The sequence below is a fragment of the Zeus faber genome, assembly GCF_960531495.2.
Source record: "Zeus faber genome assembly, chromosome: 17".
In the NCBI taxonomy this organism is placed as follows: Eukaryota; Metazoa; Chordata; class Actinopteri; order Zeiformes; family Zeidae; genus Zeus; species Zeus faber.
Window position 1 is genome coordinate 10779149 of NC_137204.1, and position 22245 is coordinate 10801393.

General features: G+C 44.2%; 1 protein-coding gene across 1 annotated transcript in view; it reads right to left on the bottom strand.

Moving 5' to 3' along the window:
* Window positions 1–6287: 6287 nt before the first annotated feature.
* The window catches only part of LOC307243535 (uncharacterized protein), a gene marked incomplete at its 3' end in the record, with an annotated part of 46864 nt that continues 30906 nt past the window's right edge, over window positions 6288–22245 (bottom strand). Inside the window, exons 16-25 of the mRNA XM_080018363.1 lie at window positions 14470–14586; window positions 14267–14380; window positions 13252–13327; window positions 12882–13113; window positions 9971–11774; window positions 9669–9842; window positions 7904–8077; window positions 7309–7482; window positions 7044–7090; window positions 6288–6820 (exon numbers count right to left, since the gene is read on the bottom strand). Coding sequence (XP_079874489.1) covers window positions 6288–6820; window positions 7044–7090; window positions 7309–7482; window positions 7904–8077; window positions 9669–9842; window positions 9971–11774; window positions 12882–13113; window positions 13252–13327; window positions 14267–14380; window positions 14470–14586 — 3445 coding nt within the window. The remainder of the gene's footprint in view (window positions 6821–7043; window positions 7091–7308; window positions 7483–7903; window positions 8078–9668; window positions 9843–9970; window positions 11775–12881; window positions 13114–13251; window positions 13328–14266; window positions 14381–14469; window positions 14587–22245) is intronic.

Sequence of the window (22245 nt, forward strand, 5' to 3'; positions counted from 1 at the left end):
GGAAAGGTGTGGTCAGTGTAGGACAGATGTGGTCAGTGTAGGACAGGTGTGGTCAGTGTAGAACAGGTGAGGTCAGCGTAGAACAGGTGTGGTCAGTGTAGGACAGGCCAGTGTAGGACAGGTTTGGTCAGTGTAGGACAGGTGTGGTCATTGTAGGACAGGCATGGTCAGTGTAGGACAGGTGTGGTCGGTGTAAGACAGGTGTGGTCATTGTAGGACAGGTGTGGTCAGTGAATGGACGGGTGTGGTCATTGTAGGACAGGTGAGGTCAGTGTAGAACAGGTTTGGGTCATTGTACTAAAGGTGTGGTCATTGTAGGACAAGTGAGGTCAGTGTAGAACAGGTGTGGTCATTGTAGGACAGGTCTGATCATTGTAGGACAGGTGAGGTCAGTGTAGGACAGGTGTGTTCATTGTAGGAAAGGTGTGGTCATTGTAGGACAAGTGAGGTCAGTGTAGAACAGGTGTGATCAGTGTAGGACAGATGTGGTCAGTGTAGGACAGGTGTGGTCAGTGTCGGACAGGTGTGTTCATTGTAGGACAGGTGTGGTCATTGTAGGACAGGCGAGGTCAGTATAGGAAAGGTGTGGTCAGTGTAGGTCAGATGTGGTCAGTGTAGGACAGGTGTGGTCAGTGTAAGACAGGTGTGGTCTGTGTAGAACAGGTGAGGTCAGCGTAGGACAGGTGTGGTCAGTGTAGGACAGGCCAGTGTAGGACAGGTTTGGTCAGTGTAGGACAGGTTTGGTCAGTGTCAGACAGGTGTGGTCAGTGTAGGACAGGTGAGGTAGAGACAGATGCACTTTCTACTGCACCGTCAACAATACAAAAACATCAGACTTTTCTAATTATAAATTAAATTGACTCAGCGTCATTCACCGCACTGTGTGATGAAGTAAAGATGGACGTGCTCCTTGGGGGAGGGACAAACAGCTCCCCCAGATGGACGCTTCATCTTAGAGTGTCATCAACTGAGCTGTGACCTGCCCTCTACATACTGGTACATTTTATTTATTATAGAGAGAGAGAGAGATTTTAGATTTTTTAAAAAACGATTAATTGAACAAACATCCAAAACAGCGTTTTGAGTTTGAAACAAGAGGAAGTGAGAACATACACAAGAGAATAAATAATCATGAAGTACATAGGATAAACAAAGACATAATGAGTAGTATTATTGTTGATAGTAGGAGTTAATGAATAAAATAAATAAACAAACACATTCATAGGGAGGGGGCTACAAATAGCCAAAAAACAAAAGAAATCATTAAATCTTTAAAAGACAAAATATACGTAACATTATAATGAACATAATATATAAATGCCTCTCCTTGATTGTGCAGTTTTACTGCATGGATATTATTGCACATATGTGTGAGTTGGTATGTGAGTGAGTGGATAGTAGTAGTAGTGTAGTACGAAGAATGTCAAACACATACAACTGTGATCACTGTTATTTAACTACTAGTAGTTAGTGATGCACGACTCATGCACGACTCATCTGTAGCGAACAAATCCTTTAAATGACCTGGGAGTGAAAAGAGTGAATCTTTGACTCAAAATCTGGAAATGTTCACTGAGCTGAAGTAAAGTTCAAGGAAAAAAAAGTCTCTGCATTTGTTAAAATTCATCTTGATTGTTATTTATTCACTCTTTGCATTCCACCGTTATAATATTCTTGACAGAATTCAAGTATTCTCGGGAGAGTTCCATTCACAACTCAGAGCTGAACCGACTCCTCCATCGTTCAGGAAGTCCTCCCTCGCTCACCGTGCGTCACACCGACTGAACCGAAAAACCAACAAAGAATTGGACGAAACTCAACGACTCTTTTTACCGAGTGACTGGTTGGGAACCGAATCTCAAAAGAGGGTCAAAGCTTTCATCACGACCAGTAGTCGTGAAAGTTGTTCTGCTGGAGATGAGCATTGAGATGAATTAGCGTAGCCTTGCAATTTTGATCTTGCAACACGAGAGCTATTTTCCATTATTCCCCCTCCCCCGCCCCCTCTACAGGTGGGCTAGGGAAACGCGGCAGGTTTCCTCGTCTTCCTCACCAGCTTCCTGGGCGTCGTATTCATGTCTCGCTGTCTGACCGACGTCAGCCTCATCATGACATCATAGCCGCCGGTCGGGTTCCAGACTCCTCCACCCTCGTAGGCCTCGCTCCTCCACCGGTTCGTGGACTCAGGACTCGTTCATCCCAGTCGCGACTCTTCTCGTCCCTGGAGCCACGATGGTAGAACGAGCTCCCCCCCGGTAGCAGAACGAGCAAATCCCTCCCCATCTTCCGTCGCAGACTGAAGACCCCGTCTCTTCAGACCAAACCTGGCCCTGTCTACGCCCTGAGCATCTCTTTTCCCTTTACTGTCCGAATGACATTCCAACCGGAAAAAAGAGGAAATCTCTAACTCTACTCGTGCTGCTTGTTCCTAGACAATGTTTGGCTGTGGCTGTGACATTAAAGCCGCTTTAATACAGAGATCCCTCAATACTGCCCTGAAGAAGAGCCGTCGACATCACGGCTTTGCCTTTTGACACTGAACCAAACCAAGACAGCATAATGCTGCCCCCGTGTGTGATTTGAGGGAGCATGCTGGCTGTCCGGATCAGAGGCATGATCATGGGGCGCCACCTCCAACTCAACAGAGCCAGCCCCCTGCGGCGCGACGTATAACATGCCTGCCAGGTAGCGGACATCCATGATCTGGAGTGATCAATAGCTGATCACCTGGTTTCCACTGGCGATGGAAGCCCTTCTTTTATGACCGGAATTAATGATTCATATTTAATTATATTATTATACAAGTAATAACCTGGAGCCGCACCCCAATCACCGGACCATCCACACCACGTGCGCAACCGGGTTCAAATCTTCCGTCTGCTTCCTCGCTACAAGCACCAAACAGCCTCCGTGCAATTAGAAAAAAACAACTTTTATATCAATCCAGGGTTTTTTATTTATCCACTTAAGTGCCATTTTCCAGAGAAAACGGCACCGTCACTGCAGTGCAAAACTCGAGACTGGCAGGCAGCTGCAGCGGACACGTGACATCCGGCTGTAATGTGGTCGCAGAGGACGGCAAAAAGTTAAAATAGTTTGACTTTTTTTACCTCAAATGCGTGTACCGTGGCTGTTGCCGATGTTCTCTGCTGAGCTGCACCGTGTTGTCATCTACTAACATGTTTGGTTTGCCGTTTGGACTAAATCGCAAATGACGTCATGTGATTTGTCGGTACATTAGCGAAGCAGCGTTGCCGTGCTGGCGTTTGAAGAGACGACGTGTGTCTCCTTCAAAGGGCTGAATGAATGGTCTTCAACCGTAGCTTTCAGAAGAAGCCATTCAACACCAGGTTTTCCCTTTATTGCGCTCGGCCTGAGAACCTTGCCCGCACGCCTCGCCAGGCGGCATCGTCTGGAGCTGCTTTATCCACGACACCGATCCCCAGTCTCTCTCTCTTTATGTTTTAATTCTTTACACCATGACCCCGCTCGGCCACGTAGCTCTGGGGCAGGGCCGTGTGTGTAGCCGTCCTGTGGGATCACGTGATGTGTTTGTCATGAAGTAGAGCAGATATACCCAACGAAACCAGGTGACGACCAAATGGGATTTCCCCGATCACGGATATAAGAGTACTCTAAGAGTACTCTAAGAGGAAAGTTGAAACAGGTTGTTTTTTGGGAGCAACTGCAATATTATGACTGTATAAATTAATAAATTACACTACTGTGTAAAGTAATAGTATCACTGTAATAGTAACACTGATCCTACTGTAACTGCTCAGAGCAATATATGTGAGGTGACGGTATATGTGTGTGGCGGGAGGCAGGGGAAAGAAATGCCTCAAAAATTGTGTTGTGGCATTTGAATTCCAGGCTCAGATCGGGGTTTGTGGCCTTTATCTGGAGTGTGGCTTCACAGGTCATAGACGTTAATATCATTCACTCTTTTGGGAGTAATGCTGCGATACTGTAGACCAACACGAGGCCTTTTAGACTAAACCTTTGTCCAGAGTTTCACACAATAAATAGAATTTCTCTCATCGGTGCCATTGAATACCAGAGTGACGATGTCGGCTGGTCAGGTTGTGATCTTTTCAAAGCCAAAGAAGTCCAAGAAAACCTTCAGTTTTACTTTGGAATGTTTGGAGTGTTTTGTGACTGGAGAAGTTCATCGTTCAGCCTGGTTGCAGTGTAGTTCTATGGTTGGGCGGTGTTTGCGGCTGTGGGTGGGGTTTCCTACGCCGCAACTAACGGCGGTTCTCATCCTGAAGTAGGGCTGCACGATTAAGGATGAAATGATAATCATGATTATTTTATTCAATACTGTGATCACGATTATTGATCCATTTGGGAAACATAATTATTTTATGGCACTTTCTAAATCAACAGAAAACTGCCTTCACAATAATAATGTATTTTATAAACCTTGAAATAAAAAAGTGTTTTAACTGACTTCAGGACTACACCTACTAACAAAACATAAAATAATGAAAATATTTGAAAACACATACACAATAAATACATTTTGCTTGCATTCTGTAATTGTTTATGGTTATTGCGACCAGAAATTATAATTCAGGATTTATTTTCTTTCATCCAGTTGTCTTCTGCAGACACTTGTTTTTTTGTCAAACATAATAAAGTTTAATAGCCACAAAATATTAGCTTGCCGACAGGAAGAGCCCGACCTGTGAACGACGCCATCACTAGCAATGCAATGCCATCATGTGAGCTGTTGGGGACGTCATTCACACACGCAAGCGTTGTGGCGATGATAAAAAATACAGTTTTTTTATTAAATTATTCCACAATAACGGACAGATATGGATCAAACTTGGACGACGGCATGTTGGGGCCGCACCCAATCCACATTTTATTCAGCTTGTCCGTTGACTGCGTCGGATCCATGACATCCACAGAAGAGCGACGTCAGGTTTTCATGAACAAAAGCAGCAGAGGCTGGAGCCCCAATAATAAGTGAAATAGACAAAGGTCGACAAGACAAAGAAATAAGGTCAAATAAAGGTGAAGAAAAGCTCACATCAAGGTGTGTTCCTCCCATGTGTTGATCATTCTGCCCTTTCTCCTAAAATGTCAGACATCGCTCGATTCCTATTTCAACTCGTTGTATTTTTTACTATTAGTGTTGTTGTCGCCTCTAATGTCCTGATATTTGTGGCCCCCCCCCCGTCTGCCTTGTCAGGAAACTGGATCAACGTCTTAATCGCCCTGAGACGAGCGCCGCTGCAGTGCAGGCACAAGTACACACACACACACACACACACACACACACACACACACACACACACACACGTACATACTTTTTGGCAGCTCATTAACAGCCCACGATCCAGCGCCAAAGGGAATAACTGCATGTAGATGAGCTGTGTGTGTGTGCGAGCCACCTGGACAGACAGGAGGACATCTCTGTTGCATGTTCAGGGGAATTAAGGTGCATTATGAGCTGCTGAAGGGGAGAACGGAGGCAGCGCTGACGACTGAGACTGTGTGTGTGAGTGCACAGGATGATCCTGATACAGAATGATAGTGCACAGAACACTGCTCCATCATTAACACAACAGATGACTTGGATTCCTCATCAACTGTTTCATCCAATTTATTTTAAAAAGGTGAATTAATAATTAGAATTATATAATTATAAGTAAGTAACTTCATTCTTTACTGGTATATTACTCATTTCAGAAATGGGGAAATCTTTAATATCCATGAATTATCACAGTGATGAGTTGAAGTAAAGACCTGCAGCTTGAATATCCCATAATATTTCCCAAAGGGGCTCTGAGCAGCGTCTCTTTAAAACAGCGTAGTATCATCAGCGAACTGGTTGATGATGATTTGATTGTAAGCAACAGAGATGCCTTGTGATCCACTGATACTAATATGAGAAGCAAGAAGAAATGCTTCAAATCATCTGCTGACAAAACAACAGCTGATGTCACAGACCCTACGTCCATTTTGTTCTACAGTCTTTGGTTTGGACGGGAACAAAGTTGTACAAACAGCAAGAAGCAGAGCTGTGCCATTCTCTAGAGAGTTATGAAATAACGGTAACATGCAGAAGACTGGACAACAGCAGGTTGACAAACATCAACATGACTACAACACTTATTTTGACAGTAAAGTTATATACAGATGAAGGGAAAATTACTATACAAATATGTCACATACACAAATGTACTACAGCATGGAAAGGCAAATACGTACAGTGTTTATGATCTATGTGATAAAAACATTGAATATTCAGTTCAGCTTTTAGAGAGAGGATACTACACCTCCTCCATCTGACACAGAGACACGGAGGAACCAGAGAACAAACTGAATCCAGCGTGGAGTGGATAAATGAATGTGGTGTAGAAGGTGTGGAGGTGTCTCAGTGTGTCAGAGGAAACTGAGTAGAAGGACAGAGTGCCAGCAGACCAGTCCAGATACACTCCTACTCTGTGACGAGCAGAGGGAGGAGGGAGATCCAAGTCTGTTCCACTGTTATTGTACCAGGCAGAGCAATGATCATTAGAACAAGACAGAATCCAGGACTTGTCATTCAATCCAAAACAGCAGTCATCACTGCTTCTGATTCCTCTGTATGTCATTCCTATTTCAACCCTTCCTTCCCTCTCTACCTCCCAGTAGCAGCGTCCAGTCAGACCTTCTCTACACAACACCTGTTTCCAGATGTCAAATATCTCTCTGTGATCAGGGCGTGGCTGCTCCTCTTCAACCTTCATCACCTTCCTGTTGTTGTCAGACAGACAGAGTTGTCTGTGTGCTGTGTTTGGGTCCAGTGTGAGTTTAACACCATCTGGTGGAGAACAAGACACAATACAGCAACAGTTTATAATCTAACATCCCTGTTTGGTTCATATATTGTGGATTCATCAACAGACAGATTGTCCATTTATCAGCAGTGTGATGAAGACACATGATGTCCACCATCATCTTCATTCTCAGTAGGATCTGAATGGAGGGACTTTCCATCTAAATAGATGATAAATAGTATTGAATCACACTAAACAGACACTTACACTTCCTCAGCCCTGGTTTCAGCCTCCACGCTTCACCGTGCTCCACCCTGGGAAGAACACAGTCAGAGCAGAACATTCTCTTAGATCAGGGAAACATGGACATTAAGAAGCTCCCGTATCCATCGTTTCCCATCATACATCAGTCATATGTGCTGTCTAACAACAAAGCATGTTCCCCAGCATCCCAGTATGATTGACCACATGGTTGTAGAGCGTCCTCCTTGTAGAAGAGCTTGTCAGGGAGTGTCAGCTGGTCTCTACATACTTGAGAGTGTCCAGTCTCCAGCGTGGGTCCTCCAGGCCAGCAGAGAGCAGCCTCACTCCTGCCTCTCCTGGGTGGTTGTAGCTCAGGTCCAGCTCTCTCAGATGGGACGGGTTGGAGCTCAGAGCTGAGGCCAGAGAAGCCACGCCCTCCTGTGTGAGCAGACAACCTGACAAGCTGCAAACACAACATGAAGCACAAGGTGTCAAGAAAATGGTTACTATGGCAACCGATACATAACACAATGAGATGGAATATTGATTTGAAATTATTTCAGAAGCAGTATGCCAGCGCCGTGCACGCGGGAAGTGAACACATCCAAGGAGGAGTTGTTCCCTCTTACAACGTCATTATTCACAGACAGACGTCAGTATTCATAAATAACTGACCACTGATTGACCAATCAGTCAATATTCCATAGAGCCGTGTAATCATATCAGTCAAGTAGTTTAATGGGTGATTTAAAAACGTAAGATCATGCAGACATATAAAGTACACATGTTCCAAAACACTTTTTCAGATTGACTTTCATGAAAAAACATCATTATTTGATGTCCATTAATGATCCAGTTGGTTCCAGAGGTTGAGTAACACTGACCTGAGAGTGTCCAGTGCACAGTGTGGACTCCCCAGTCCAGCAGAGAGCAGCTTCACTCCTGAATCCTGCAGATCATTGTTGCTCAGGTCCAGCTCTCTCAGACGAGAGGAGTTGGAGCTGAGAACTGAGGCCAGAGCTTCACAGCTTCTCTCTGACAGATTACAGCCTCTCAGCCTGCACACACACACACACACACACACACACACACACACACACACACACACACACACACACACACACACACACACACTTAGGGACTTATATCTTAAGATAATGTGTTTTCATATACGTCACATACGGTAGATTGTACATTAAATACAATTAAATAGAATTAATAATTATAATACATCTACAAAGACATGATTGTGAGAATGGACTCATCATTGTATAATTGTGCTTCAGAACACCTGGATTATGCAGCTTCAAATTATGTTGAGTCCTTTTGTAGGAACCAAAAAGTAGATTGTTTTGTTCTAACCTACAGTTAATTTATTTGACTGAAGAGTAATAAAGCAGTGATCAGTCAGATCAAAGCTCAGGAGGTCAAGGGGGTCGTCTAGTAAGCAGAAGGTTGCTGGTTCCATCCCAAGCTCCTCCTGGTGGCGTACTGATGTGTCCTTGAGCAAGACACTTAAACCTCTAACCGCTCCCCGGGCGCCTCTACATGGCAGCCCGCTGCTCCTAGATATGTCAGATACTAGGATGGGTAAATGCAGAGAAATTAGGAATTTCCCCGTTGTGGGACTGATAAGGGTTTATATATGTATTTTAAAAAAGTATATTCACACTGTGTATGCATGCACTAATGACACTGTGAGTTAGCTCCCTCTGCAGGCTGGAGGAACAAAGGAACACACCTGAACTCATTTCAGTTCAGGTGTGGCTGCACTGGGAGCAGTGAGCACATACATACAGATACTCAGAGCTCCTTGGTTTGAATTACAGACTTATTTTGTCTTACAATCTTGGCTATGGAATAAAAGCATTGATTACCTTTCTTTTTAAACTACTCTGGACATTCAGTTTATTGGAGTTGTTTTTGGATTACAATGAACATGTTGCATGAAGACAAATCCCCCATTTGATGCCAAAGTGGTTATTATAAGAACATTTCATGGAAAAATAACCATTTAAAATAACCATTTAAAATGACACCTTTGTTTTATTCAAATTTCATGTTTCTTCCATTATATTCTCCTGGATAATTGGTAGTTTTGACATTGTCTGTTTTGCTGTTCTTCATTCCATGTCTATCTTCCTCACTCTGCACCGATTGCTCTCCTAGCCATCCTGGAAGGAGGATCCCTCTCTCAAGTCCCTTCTCAAGGTTCCTTTATGTTTTTGTCTGGGATTCTGGAAATTTTTTCCTGATCCTTCATTTAGGGTTAGGGGGGTCGTCATCTAACTGTCCTTTGAATGTGAGGATGTAAAGGTCTGTGATACTGGAACTGTGATGGAAGTTGTGACTTTTTGGAACGTTGTTCAATTACATTGTTTGGAAAAAGGCTGTGATTAAACTGTACGAGCTATCTAAGAGATATGGAATAAATAAATTGTTTTAACTAATAATGATAACCCTGATATGATTATTATATTTATTAATGTTATATTTACAATAATAATGTTTACATATATTACATGTATTTCTTCTAATAAAGTTGTGTTACCTATATTTTAAGTGTATATTGACATAGAAATTTATAGTTGACATGAATACAAATCTCAAAATGATTGAAATAATTCATCAAGGTTGAGTAACACTGACCTGAGAGTGTCCAGTGCACAGTGTGGACTCCCCAGTCCAGCAGAGAGCAGCTTCACTCCTGAATCCTGCAGATCATTGGTGCTCAGGTCCAGCTCTCTCAGACGAGAGGAGTTGGAGCTGAGAAGTGAGGCCAGAGCTTCACAGCTTCTCTCAGACAGATTACAGCCTCTCAGCCTGCACATCAACATGCACACAGATAAATATATAGTTTGATAGTATATATACACAGATATTAACTTCAAATATCTCATCAGTTGTCAAACAGTGTGCACTTCATATATGTATGTTATCTGTGCACCTACAGAGATGTTTTGGAGGCTTTGACCACGGGCAGCAGCCTCAGAAGAGCCTCCTCTGAAGCAGAGTATTTCTCCAGGTCAAACACTTCCAGCTCCTCTTCTGATGACAGTAAGATGAAGACCAGAGCTGACCACTGAGCAGGGGAGAGGTTCACTGTGGAGAGACTTCCTGATATCAGGTGATGTTGGATCTCCTCCACTAGAGAACAGTCATTCAGCTCATTCAGACAGTGGAACAGGTTGATGCTTCTTTCTGGAGAGAGATTCTCATTAAACTTCTTCTTGATGTAAAGCACTGTTTTCTGATTGGTCAGTGAGGTACTTCCTGTCTGTTCCAGCAGGCCTGTTAGGAGCAGCTGATTGGTCTCCAGTGAAAGACCCAATAGGAAGCGAAGGAACAAGTCCAGGTGTCCATTGACACTCTGCAAGGCCTTGTCCACAGCACTCTGGTAGAGGGATTTTAAGTCAGGTTTCTTTTTAAAAAGCCGAGATAACTTTGATGTTGGTTGTGGTTTTGACAGCAGATTGACACCGGTGCTGGTGAATGTCAGAAAGACATAAACAGCAGCCAGAAACTCCTGGATGCTCAGATGGACAAAGCAGAAAACCTTGTCCTGGTGAAGCCCACACTCCTCTTTAAAGACCTGGGTGAAGACTCCTGAGTACACTGAGGCTGCTCTGACATCAATGCCACACTCTGCCAGGTCTGCTTCATAGAAGATCATGTTTCCTTTCTCCAGCTGCTCAAAGGCCAGTTTTCCCAGGGACAGAATGATCTTCTTGCTCTCTGTATTCCAGTGTGGATCTGTCCCAGATCCTCCATGATACTTGACATTCCCCTGTATGGACTGAACCAGCAGGAAGTGGATGTACATCTCAGTCAGGGTCTTGGGCATCGCTCCTCTCTGGGCTGTTGTCAGGACGTGATCCAGAACTGTAGCAGTGATCCAACAGAAGACTGGGATGTGACACATGATGTGGAGGCTGCGTGATGCCTTGATGTGGGAGATGATGGTGTCAGCCTGCTCCTCCTCTCTGAATCTCTTCCTGAAGTATTCCTCCTTCTGTGGGTCGCTGAAGCCTCTAACCTCTGTCGCCATGTATACACACTCAGGAGGGATCTGATTGGCTGCTGCAGGTCGTGTGGTTATCCAGAGGCGAGCAGAGGGAAGCAGGTTGCCCTTGATGAGGTTTGTCAGCAGAACGTCCACTGAGGTGGACGCTGTGACATCAGTCCACATCTCATTGTTCTGGAAGTCCAGAGGAAGTCGACACTCATCCAGACCGTCCAAGATGAACACAACTTGGAACTTGTCGAAGCTGCAGATTCCTGATTCTTTGGTTTCAATAAAGAAGTGATGAACAAGTTCCACCAAACTGAACTGTTTCCCTTTCAGCAAGTTCAGCTCTCTGAAGGTGAATAGAAATGTGAAGTGTATGTCCTGGTTGGCTTTGTCTTCAGCCCAGTCCAGAGTGAACTTGTGTGTTAACACTGTTTTACCAATTCCAGCCACGCCCGTTGTCATCAGTGTTCTGATTGGTTGATCTTGTCCAGGTAAGGGTTTAAAGATGTCTTGACATTTGATTACTGTTTCTTCTGTCACTGTTTTCCTGGAAGCTGCTTCAATCAGTCTGACCTCATGTTCCTGGTTGACCTCCTCACCCCCTCCCTCTGTGATGTAGAGCTCTGTGTAGATCTGGTTCAGAAGTGTTGGTTGTCCTGCTTTAGCGATTCCCTCGTACAAACACTGGAACTTCTCCTTCAGATGAGACTTCAGTTTACGTCGGCAGACAGGAACAAGATTTACTGAATGAACAAACAACAGAGAACATCAATGAGTAGATGTTATTGTCAATGAGAATAATGTAGATATTTCCTGCTAAATGTATAAAACTCACAAACCCATGTTGTCTATTTAGCTCATCACAGTTGGAACAAGCAGACTGACTGACTGTATGTGTGTGATGTGAAGGTTAACTGTGCAGTTGGTCATGAATCTGCAGCTTTACTGATATTAACACCATGAAAACCAACATGTAGCTTTACTGGCTTATTAGTAACAGACCATTCTACTCTGATATGGAGCTGTTGAAATCTCCCATTAAAAAGGTACTAGTACTATGATAAATCTCCCATTTAAAAGGTACTAGTAGTACCATAAATCTACCATTAAAATGGTACGAAAACTACTATAAATCTCACATTTAAAAGGTACTAGTATTACTATACTGTAAATCTCCCATTAAAAAGGTACTAGTACTACGATAAATCTCCCATTTAAAAGGTACTAGTACTACTATAAATCTCCCATTAAAAAGGTACAAGTACTACTATAAATCTCCAGTCTAAAAAAGTAGACACCTTCTATGTTGCTTCAATTTTGATCATATATTATTCCACTGGAAACGATATTAAAGTCGTAGTTCTTAGACTCGCGACTGTCTCCTAGCCACTGTCTCCTAGCGACTGTCTCCTAGCGACTGTGTCCTAGCGACTGTGTCCTAGAGACTGTCTCCTAGCGACTGTCTCCTAGCGACTGTCTCCTTGTAACTGTCTCCTAGCGACCGTGTCCTAGCGACTGTGTCCTAGCAACTGTCTTCTGGCAGCTGTCTCCTAGCGACTGTCTCCAAGCGACTGTCTCCAAGCGACTGTCTCCAAGCGACTGTCTCCTCGCGACTGTATCCTATACCTTGTCTCCTAGTGACCGTCTCCAAGCGACTCTGTCCTAGCGACTGTCTCCAAGCGACTGTCTCCTAGCGACTCGTCTCCTAGCAACTGTCTCCTGGATATATCTCTGAACTCTACATGTAGAGAACTGGTAGAGCTCTCATTTTCTTCTCAGAACAGTTGTACTAATGAAGCAGAGAACCAGAGTGGAATGTTCCTTAAAATGTGTGAATCACAGTCTCTTACTGCTCTGCAGAGAGTCAGCCACATCCACCTGCTTCATCCTCCTCAGGAAGTGCAGTGTGATGTTCACAACTCCCTCTCTGGCGCTCCTCCTCTGCTCCTCTTCCTCACCGTCCACCTCATCATCCTCTTCCTCCCTCTGCCTCTCTGAGCATTGTGGGTCATCTGGACTCAGAACCTTCCGGAGCCTCTTCAGCTCCTCCTTCACAAAGGTGACCATGTTGTCTTCCAGCAGCTGGAACAGAAGAACATCAGTGAGAACTTTACTGTCCTGGATTCACATCCCACTGGTGTGAAGAGGAAGCATGGAGACCATCAGCACCACAACACATGCTGCTTCATGTCATTTGGAGCTTGTTGGACATTTACACACCAGGAATAAGGAGTCCAGGTCTGTTTGATGCTGCTGTCCAGACTGACCACTGGTGACCTCTGACCTCTGCTGGTCTCTGTGGAGAGCACACACACACACACACACACACACACACACACACACACACACACACACACACACACACACACACACACACACACACACACACACACACACACACACACACACACACACACACACACACACACACACACAGTTAGAGGTGACACTCTTGGATGTGACAGAGGTTGAAGGTTCTGATGGGACTGAAAAACGACCCGGGACTGTGACTCACAGAGCGACCCACCACATGAGTACTGTTCCCAAATACATATTCACACTCCACCTCCTTTGATACGGTGCTATCCTTGGCTGTTTTCACCTTTCTTTTCCTCTCCATTTCAACTGTGGTTCACAATCAACACAGTCGTTTGCTCAGTTGCACTCCCCTCAATGAAAACAAGGCGGGGATTCACCAGTCGTGTTCTTCAAAACTGACGGACAAGTTCAAGTGTAGAGGGGTCCCTTGTGCAGCCCCAGCCACACCTTTTTATTTGACACATTTGGATCCTACCACACAAATATTTATAGACAGAATTCAACATGTTAACAAATGGAAATATATAAATATATAAAACATGAATACAACTAAAAATACAATTCATCCTAAACAGGCAACAGACGGGATTAGTCATTTTTAAACAACGTCCCACAATGCATCAGGGCAGGTTGGCATGGTTGCAGCAGTTGATATCAATATCCAATATCATTGGAAGCTTTAATTCAGTGCACTACACGTTCTTTTAACGTTGAAGCAGTAATTTATATATTTCTACTTAACTACACGGATATACACAATAATTTAAAAAGTGCCAACAAAAGCCCTCCCTGTCACTGACGTTGTGCTTTAACGCTTGTTCTGACCAATTCATTTCCTCCTGACTTGTTCACTCTCCTCAGTGGAGAATGATAACAACCATCTCCTCTGTTTCCACCATTTGTTTGAAAGTCCTACCTCTTCTCCATGGAGGGGCGGCCATCTTTGAAGTGAATAGGATGAAACATAGACCTGTCACTCTTCATGGAGACACAGCTGGGTTCAGGACAGTCTGCTCTCTTTTGATGGAATCTACCAGATAAACAATAAGCACCATCCAGACGTTTGGATTTGAGGATGTTTAGCTGTTTTATTTGATCAACTATTTGATAAATCCTCACCTCTGCTCCGTAGAATGATCTCCATCTTTGAACACCAAAGCTATATCCATAGATTGGTCACTCTTGATGGAGACCCCACTGGGTGCAGGACCCTCTGGACTGTCCTGCTGCTCTGGGCTTCAACACAACACACACAGAGCTTTTCCTCAGACTAATGAAGGTGTAGTGACATCACTGCTGAGCTCTGAGATGGACAACAGTCCCAGACGCTCAGAGATCCTCATCTTACCGCTTAGCTTTGCTCGGGCCGCCATGTTCCCCAGACTGAGTTGTTTTAGTGGTGGGACGCCCCTCCTCTCTCTCCTCAGACACATTCATAGTTGATTGCAGACCTTTAAATTCAGATAACATGATGATGTCACAGTGTTACACTTAACCACAGGTGTTCAAAGTCCGGCCTGCAGGCCAAACAGGTTCTGCAACAACATTTAAACAGAAAGAGTTTACTACAAGCTCTGCATGTTATTCAGCACAACACACTTTGCACTTCAAACCAATAACAACAATACCTGCATTTGTAAGTGATCAGAACAAGCTCTGTATTTCTACCCAATCAGAAGCAGTGAACAGCACGTTTCACTGATCACATTGAATGAGGGATGAATATTGATCATCACTCTTCCAGTTTCACAGCATTTAACTCAAACTGAATGATTTACAGTCTCCAAGAAGTCACTGTTCATCCATTGTGTCCAAACAGAAACACACTTTTCTTGACCTTGGCTCATGTAACAATGTGGTGGTCTCTCTCTCCCAGTCCATGAAGTGGTTCTGTCTCTCTCGCTGGTCTATCATCTCTACTTTGAGATTCTCTCGCTTGTGTTGATGTTTCTTTGTTCCAGTCTTCACTCTTTGCATCTCAAACATTCCTTTCTATTCTCTACAAGTTAGAAAGGAATGACTTCCTGCAACACCAGATTGTTCGAGATTTCCTGTAAATCTCATCCCTTTCAGTAAGACAGGCAGATAGACGGGTATATCATAAGTGAGACATGATCAGTAAGGCAGGTATGTAAGCAGTGACACAGGTACATGTATTTTACATATAAAGCTTGAAACTAAGGTCATTCCCTTCTCCGACATGGTCTTCTACATGAAGCGGATGCAGATCAAATGTTTTTCAGTCCAACCTGTGGAACCTCTTCAAATAGAAGATAAATGATCAACAAGAACCAACGTCACATTCTAGCTTTCTACAAAAATACATGAGCTCATACAAAAATAGTGTCGGGAGCTGTGTTCCTACCTCAAGCTTCATACGTCCACTGTTCCCTGGTAGGTTCCAGTCCGTTGAATCCACTGAGACATTTGACCTTCTTGATGTGTAGAGAGAAGACGCTGCTGTTCCTCCACAGTCCGTCCTGGCTGCTTGTGTTCATTTGTTCCTCCTCAGTAAAACTCTCCTTCTCAAGTGTCATCACATGAGTTTGAAGTCAAACCGGTCCAACCAGGAACCTGGAACCAACTCCCACATCAGCGAGTGCAGACGGACTGTGTGTACAGCAAGTGTTGCACAGCAGCTAACTGAGCGGTAGGTCCAGCTCACACTGAGAAGATGTGAAGGTGAGATGGAGATCTGGCTCCATCTCTAAACCTCAGTGAGCAGGTACAACGACGCTGGATTCACCCTCCAAAGCACAGGCAACTTGACCCTCCTGCATTTTAAATGTTGTGGAACATTGATGTTGTTGTGGATCTGTCAAACCAATTAAAACCAATCAAAAAAGCACCAACACATATGCGGCTAAAACTAAATCAAATCACATCAAATGTGATAACGATTTATATATATGTGCAGCATACCATCCCCCCTCCCCCCCCGGAATCTCCCTATTTTAACAAATACCTTTTTGACCATCTCCAAGTACAGATCAACCGCTACCAGGCCCAGAAAGGGGGTTCTGCTGATGGAGACCTGAACGCCACAACATGATGTGAGCCTGATACAATTAATATAATTATATAATTATAGAACCCAGAATCATGAGGCGCCGCCCCTGTGTGAGCACCTTGTGTCGATTCTGCACATTTTAGTATTTTTAGAGCTTATAGAGCTTATTGTGTGTAATCACCGGGTGTCATGACATTTCACTGCATATATGTATGACCGTATGTATATGTATGTGACAAATAACCTCTTGAACTTGATATAGTGGATGCTACTGGCAACAGTCACATCTTCAGACACCTTCCCTGTACCTCAACCCCACCCCTTCACTGTACCTCAACCCCACCCCTTCACTGTACCTCAACCCCACCCCTTCACTGTACCTCAACCCCACCACTCCTCAGAGAAACAACCCTGACCGTGTGGTCAACAAAACAGGCAAAGAGCTGGTGCATCTCTGTGGCTCCTTAGGCCTGTACATGCTTCATGGTGGGGTCAGAGGGGAGTCTCTAGGGAGGTTCACGTACTGTTCAGCTCTTGACTATCGTAGTTGACTGTGTTCACTGACATGGACCCCTTCTCTATATATTCAATATTTTTCACAAATCAGCCAATAAAGGTCTTATTAAAAATAGCTCTGTGGTATCTTGGTATTTTGCCTTCAGGTAACTGAGACCAACTCCTGGTTTGTTCACCTTTTATTAACCGTCTTCAGCAACATGTGGCGCGGCCGTAACATGCCAGGCTGGCTATCAGTACAACACATGACAGAGAGGGCGAAGGAGCATTTACTTAAGATAGAGTCCCTCTACTGGCGAAGTCATATAACTGCACTCTATCACATCCCTCCCTTCTTCGCTCTTGCTTTTCTGTCCTTTAGTTAACCAATGAAAATAATAATACACCACAGCATTTTCTTTCCCATCTAGCCAATAACATATAAACTTAAATATATGTATATATATATATTAGCTTGCTGTACCCTGCTTCCTTAATATAACTTTATGTAACCATCACAATATCAGAACACCTTTTATTTCTTCCGAACACTTTGTTATTTACTTTTCTTTCTTTTTATTTATTTATTCAAACACTCATCTCCCCCTTAGGGAGACTAGGGTACATTCTTGCCCCTAAAGGCATCCACTTTATGTGGAGTAGTCTTTCAAATGGTTTGGAGGACGTTTGTCCCTCCTTAATCTGCGCAATCGGTCGGCTGATGTACCCCCTGGTGCAGTATCCTCCTGGGTCACCACTGGCACAGCACTGTCCTCTCTTTGGTGAGAACTTGCGCCCTCCAGTGCTCCAGCAGCTGGTGGACTGGGTTCTGTTATGTCGTCCCCTGTAGTACTGGACACTGGTGTAGGCAGCTCCCCTTCCTGCCTGCTGAACAGCTGATCGACATGTCGCCTGACCACTTTTCCATCCCCCAGCAACACAGTATAGGAAACTGGTCCTGTTAACTCCTGCACTCGTCCATGTATCCATTTAGGTCCATATCCAAAGTTCTTAGTGTAGACAGAGTCACCGTCCTCAAAGTTGCGATGTTTTGCGATGTTAGTTTTTCTGTCTTGTTTGTTTTGACTCGACTTTTTGTTTTAAATCTGGGTGCATCAAGTCAAGTGTACACCTCAGCTTCCTTCCCATCATCATCTCAGCTGGTGACAATCCAGTAGTCGACTGTGGAGTGATGCGATAGCTAAACAAAGCCCAATCCACCATTGTCTCTATTGTCCCAGCTGTGCTGTTCTTCATCAGCTCCTTGAATGTTTGCACCGCCCTCTCTGCTAGACCATTAGATGAGGGGCTCCAGGGAAGTGTTTCAAAGAGTTTGTGTCCGGGGTGGAAGGGGTCAGCCACAATCTAACCTGCACACCTCACGGTCCTTGAGGCATACAGGTCCTGGAGAGATGGCAGATTGTGTATATATATATATATGTATATATATATATATATATATATATATATATATATATATATATACACACACACACACACTTCTTTTTGGATACAGATTATAAATCTTTTCTTTGGATATACTGACTTAAATTTTGGCTTGATTTTATTTATTTTGAGCAGAATATTTTTTTTTTGTTCGTATACTTCTAGTTCTATTTCTGTTTTTATACTATTTTATTTCATACGGTGCACTGCCTCTGTAGGCACTGCCACTTTGCATTTCACTGCATACCTGTATGCATGTGATGAATAAAAACCTTGAATCTTGAATCTACATTAATGAACTAGTGGTGTTGTTGGAACAATCTGCAGCCCTGCAGGCCACACCCTCAACAAGAAGGAAGTAAAATTCCTGCTCTATGCAGACGACCTGGTGTTGCTGTCACCCACAGAGCAGAGTCTGCAGAAGCCTCTGGATCTGCTGGAGCAATACTGCCACAACTGGGCCCTGCAAGTAAACTTAAAGAAATCCAAAATAATGATCTTCCAGAAAAAGTCCAGTTCTCAGGAAAACAGACACATGTTCACCTTCGGAAACACCGCACCAGAACACACCCTGTCCTATGATGACCTCAGCTCCTCTGGAAACTTTGGTCCGGCAGTGAATGCACTGAAAGGCCTGTAGAGCCGTGTGGTCAGTGTAGGACAGGCCAGTGTAGGACAGGTGTGGTCAGTGTAGGACAGGTGTGGTCGGTGTAAGACAGGTGTGGTCATTGTAGGACAGGTGTGGTCAGTGAATGGACAGGTGTGGTCATTGTAGGAAAGGTATCGTCATTGTAGGACAAGTGAGGTCAGTGTAGAACAGGTGTGGTCATTGTAGGACAGGTGAGGTCAGTGAAGGACAGGTGTGGTCAGTGTAGGACAGATGTGGTCAGCGTAGGACAGGTGTGATCAGTGTAGGACAGGCCAGTGTAGGACAGGTGTGGTCAGTGTCGGACAGGTGAGGTAGAGACAGATGCACTTTCTACTGCATCATTCACGCACTGTGTGATGAAGTAAAGATGGCCGTGCTCCTTGGGGGAGGGACACACAGCTCCCCCAGCTGGACGCTTCATCTTAGAGTGTCATCAACTGAGCTGTGACCTGCCCCCTACATACTGGTACATTTTATTTATTATAGAGAGAGAGAGAGATTTCCGATTTTTAAAAAACGATTAATTGAACAAACATCCAAAACAGCGTTTTGAGTTTGAAACAATAAGAGGAAGTGAGAACATACACAAGAGAATAAATAATCATGAAGTACATAGGATAAACAAAGACATAATGAATAGTATTATTGTTGATAGTAGAAGTAAATGAATAAAATAAATAAACAAACAACTTAATAGGGAGGGGGTTACAAATAGCCAAAAAAAATAAATCGTCACATCTTTAAACAGACAAAATATACGTAACATTATAATGAACATAATATATAAATGCCTCTCCTTGTTTGTGCAGTTTTACTGCTTGGATATTATTGCACATATGTGTGAGTTGGTATGTGAGTGAGTGGATAGTAGTAGTAGTGTAGTACGAAGAATTTAAAAAACACATACAACTGTGATCACTGTTATTTAACTACAAGTAATTAGTGATGCACGACTCATGCACGACTCATCTGTAGTGAACAAATCCTTTAAATGACCTGGGAGTGAAAAGAGTGAATCTTAGACTCAAAATCTGGAAATGTTTACTAAACTGAAGTAAAGTACAAGGAAAAAAAAGTCTCTGCATTTGTTAAAATTCATCTTGATTGTTACTTATTCACTCTTTGCATTCCACCGTTATAATAATCTTGACAGAATTCACTTATTCTTCCATTCACAACTCAGAGCCGAAACCGACTCCTCCATCGTTCAGGAAGTCCTCCCTCGCTCACTGTGTCTCACACCGACTGAACCGAAAAACCAACAAAGAATCGGACGAACGCAACGACTCTTTTTAGCGAGTGACTCGTCGGGAACCGAATCTCAAAAGAGGGTCAAAGCTTTCATCACGACTAGTAGTCGTGAAAGTTGTTCTGCTGGAGATGAGCATTGAGATGAATTAGCGTAGCCTTGCAATTTTGATCTTGCAAGACGAGAGCTATTTTCCATTATTCCCCCCTCCCCCGCCCCCTCTACAGGTGGGCTAGGGAAACGCGGCAGGTTTCCTCGTCTTCCTCACCAGCTTCCTGGGCGTCGTATTCATGTCTCGCTGTCTGAGCGACGTCAGCCTCATCATGACATCATAGCCGCCGGTCGGGTTCCAGACTCCTCCACCCTCGTAGGCCTCGCTCCTCCACCGGTTCGTGGACTCAGGACTCGTTCATCCCAGTCGCGACTCCTCTCGTCCCTGGAGCCACGATGGTAGAACGAGCTCCCCCCCGGTGGCAGAACGAGCGAATCGCTCCCCATCTTCCGTCGCAGACTGAAGACCTCGTCTCTTCAGACCAAACCTGGACCTGTCTACGCCCTGAGCATCTCTTTTCCCTTTACTGTCCGAATGACATTCCAACCGGAAAAAAGAGGAAATCTCTAACTCTACTCGTGTTGCTTGTTCCTAGACAATGTTTGGCTGTGGCTGTGACATTAAAGCCGCTTTAATACAGAGATCCCTCAATACTGCCCTGAAGAAGAGCCGTCGACATCACGGCTTTGCCTTTTGACACTGAACCAAACCAAGACAGCATAATGCTGCCCCCGTGTGTGATTTGAGGGAGCATGCTGGCTGTCCGGATCAGAGGCGTGATCATGGGGCGCCACGTCCAACTCAACAGAGCCGGCCCCCTGGGGCGCGACGTATAACATACCTGCCAGGTAGCGGACATCAATGATCTGGAGTGATCAATAGCTGATCACCTGGTTTCCACTGGCGATGGAAGCCCTTCTTTTATGACCGGAATTAATGATTCATATTTAATTATATTATTATACAAGTAATAACCTGGAGCCGCACCCCAATCACCGGACCATCCACACCATGTGCGCAACCGGGTTCAAATCTTCCGCCTGCTTCCTTGCTACATGCACCAAACAGCCTCCGTGCAATTAGAAAAAAACAACTTTTATATCAATCCAGGGTTTTTTATTTACGCCACTTAAGTGCCATATTGCAGAGAAAACGGCACCATCACTGCAGTGCAAAACTCGAGACCGGCAGGCAGCTGCAGCGGACACGTGACATCCGGCTGTAATGTGGTTGCAGAGGACGGCAAAAAGTTAAAATAGTTTGACTTTTTTGACCTCAAATGCCGTGTACCGTGGCTGTTGCCGGTGTTCTCTGCTGGGCTGCACCGTGTTGTCGTCTACTAACATGTTGGGTTTGCCGTTTGGACTAAATCGCAAATGACGTCATGAGATTTGTCTGTACATTAGCGAAGCAGCGTTGCCGTGCTGGCGTTTGAAGAGACGACGTGTGTCTCCTTCAACGGGATGAATGAATGGTATTCAACCGTAGCTTTCAGAAGAAGCCATTCAACACCAGGTTTTCCCTTTAATGAGCTCGGCCTGAGAACCTTGCCTGTACGCCTCGCCAGGCGACATCGTCTGGAGCTGCTTTATCCACAACACCGATCCCCAGTCTCTCTCTCTTTATGTTTTCATTCTTTACGTACGTAGCTCCGGGGCAGGGCCGTGTGTGCAGCCGTCCTGTGGGATCACATGATGTGTTTGTCATGAAGTAGAGCAGATATACCCAACCAGACCAGGTGATGACCAAATGGGATTTCCCCGATCACGGATATAACAGTACTCTAAGAGGAAAGTTGAAACAGGTTGTTTTTTGGGAGCAACTGGAATATTATGACTGTATAAAATAATAAATTACACTACTGTGTAAAGTAAAAATATCACTGTAATCATAACACTGATCCTACTGTAACTGCTCAGAGCAATATATGTGAGGTGATGGTATATGTGTGTGGCGGGAGGCAGGGGAAAGAAATGCCTCAAAAATTGTGTTGA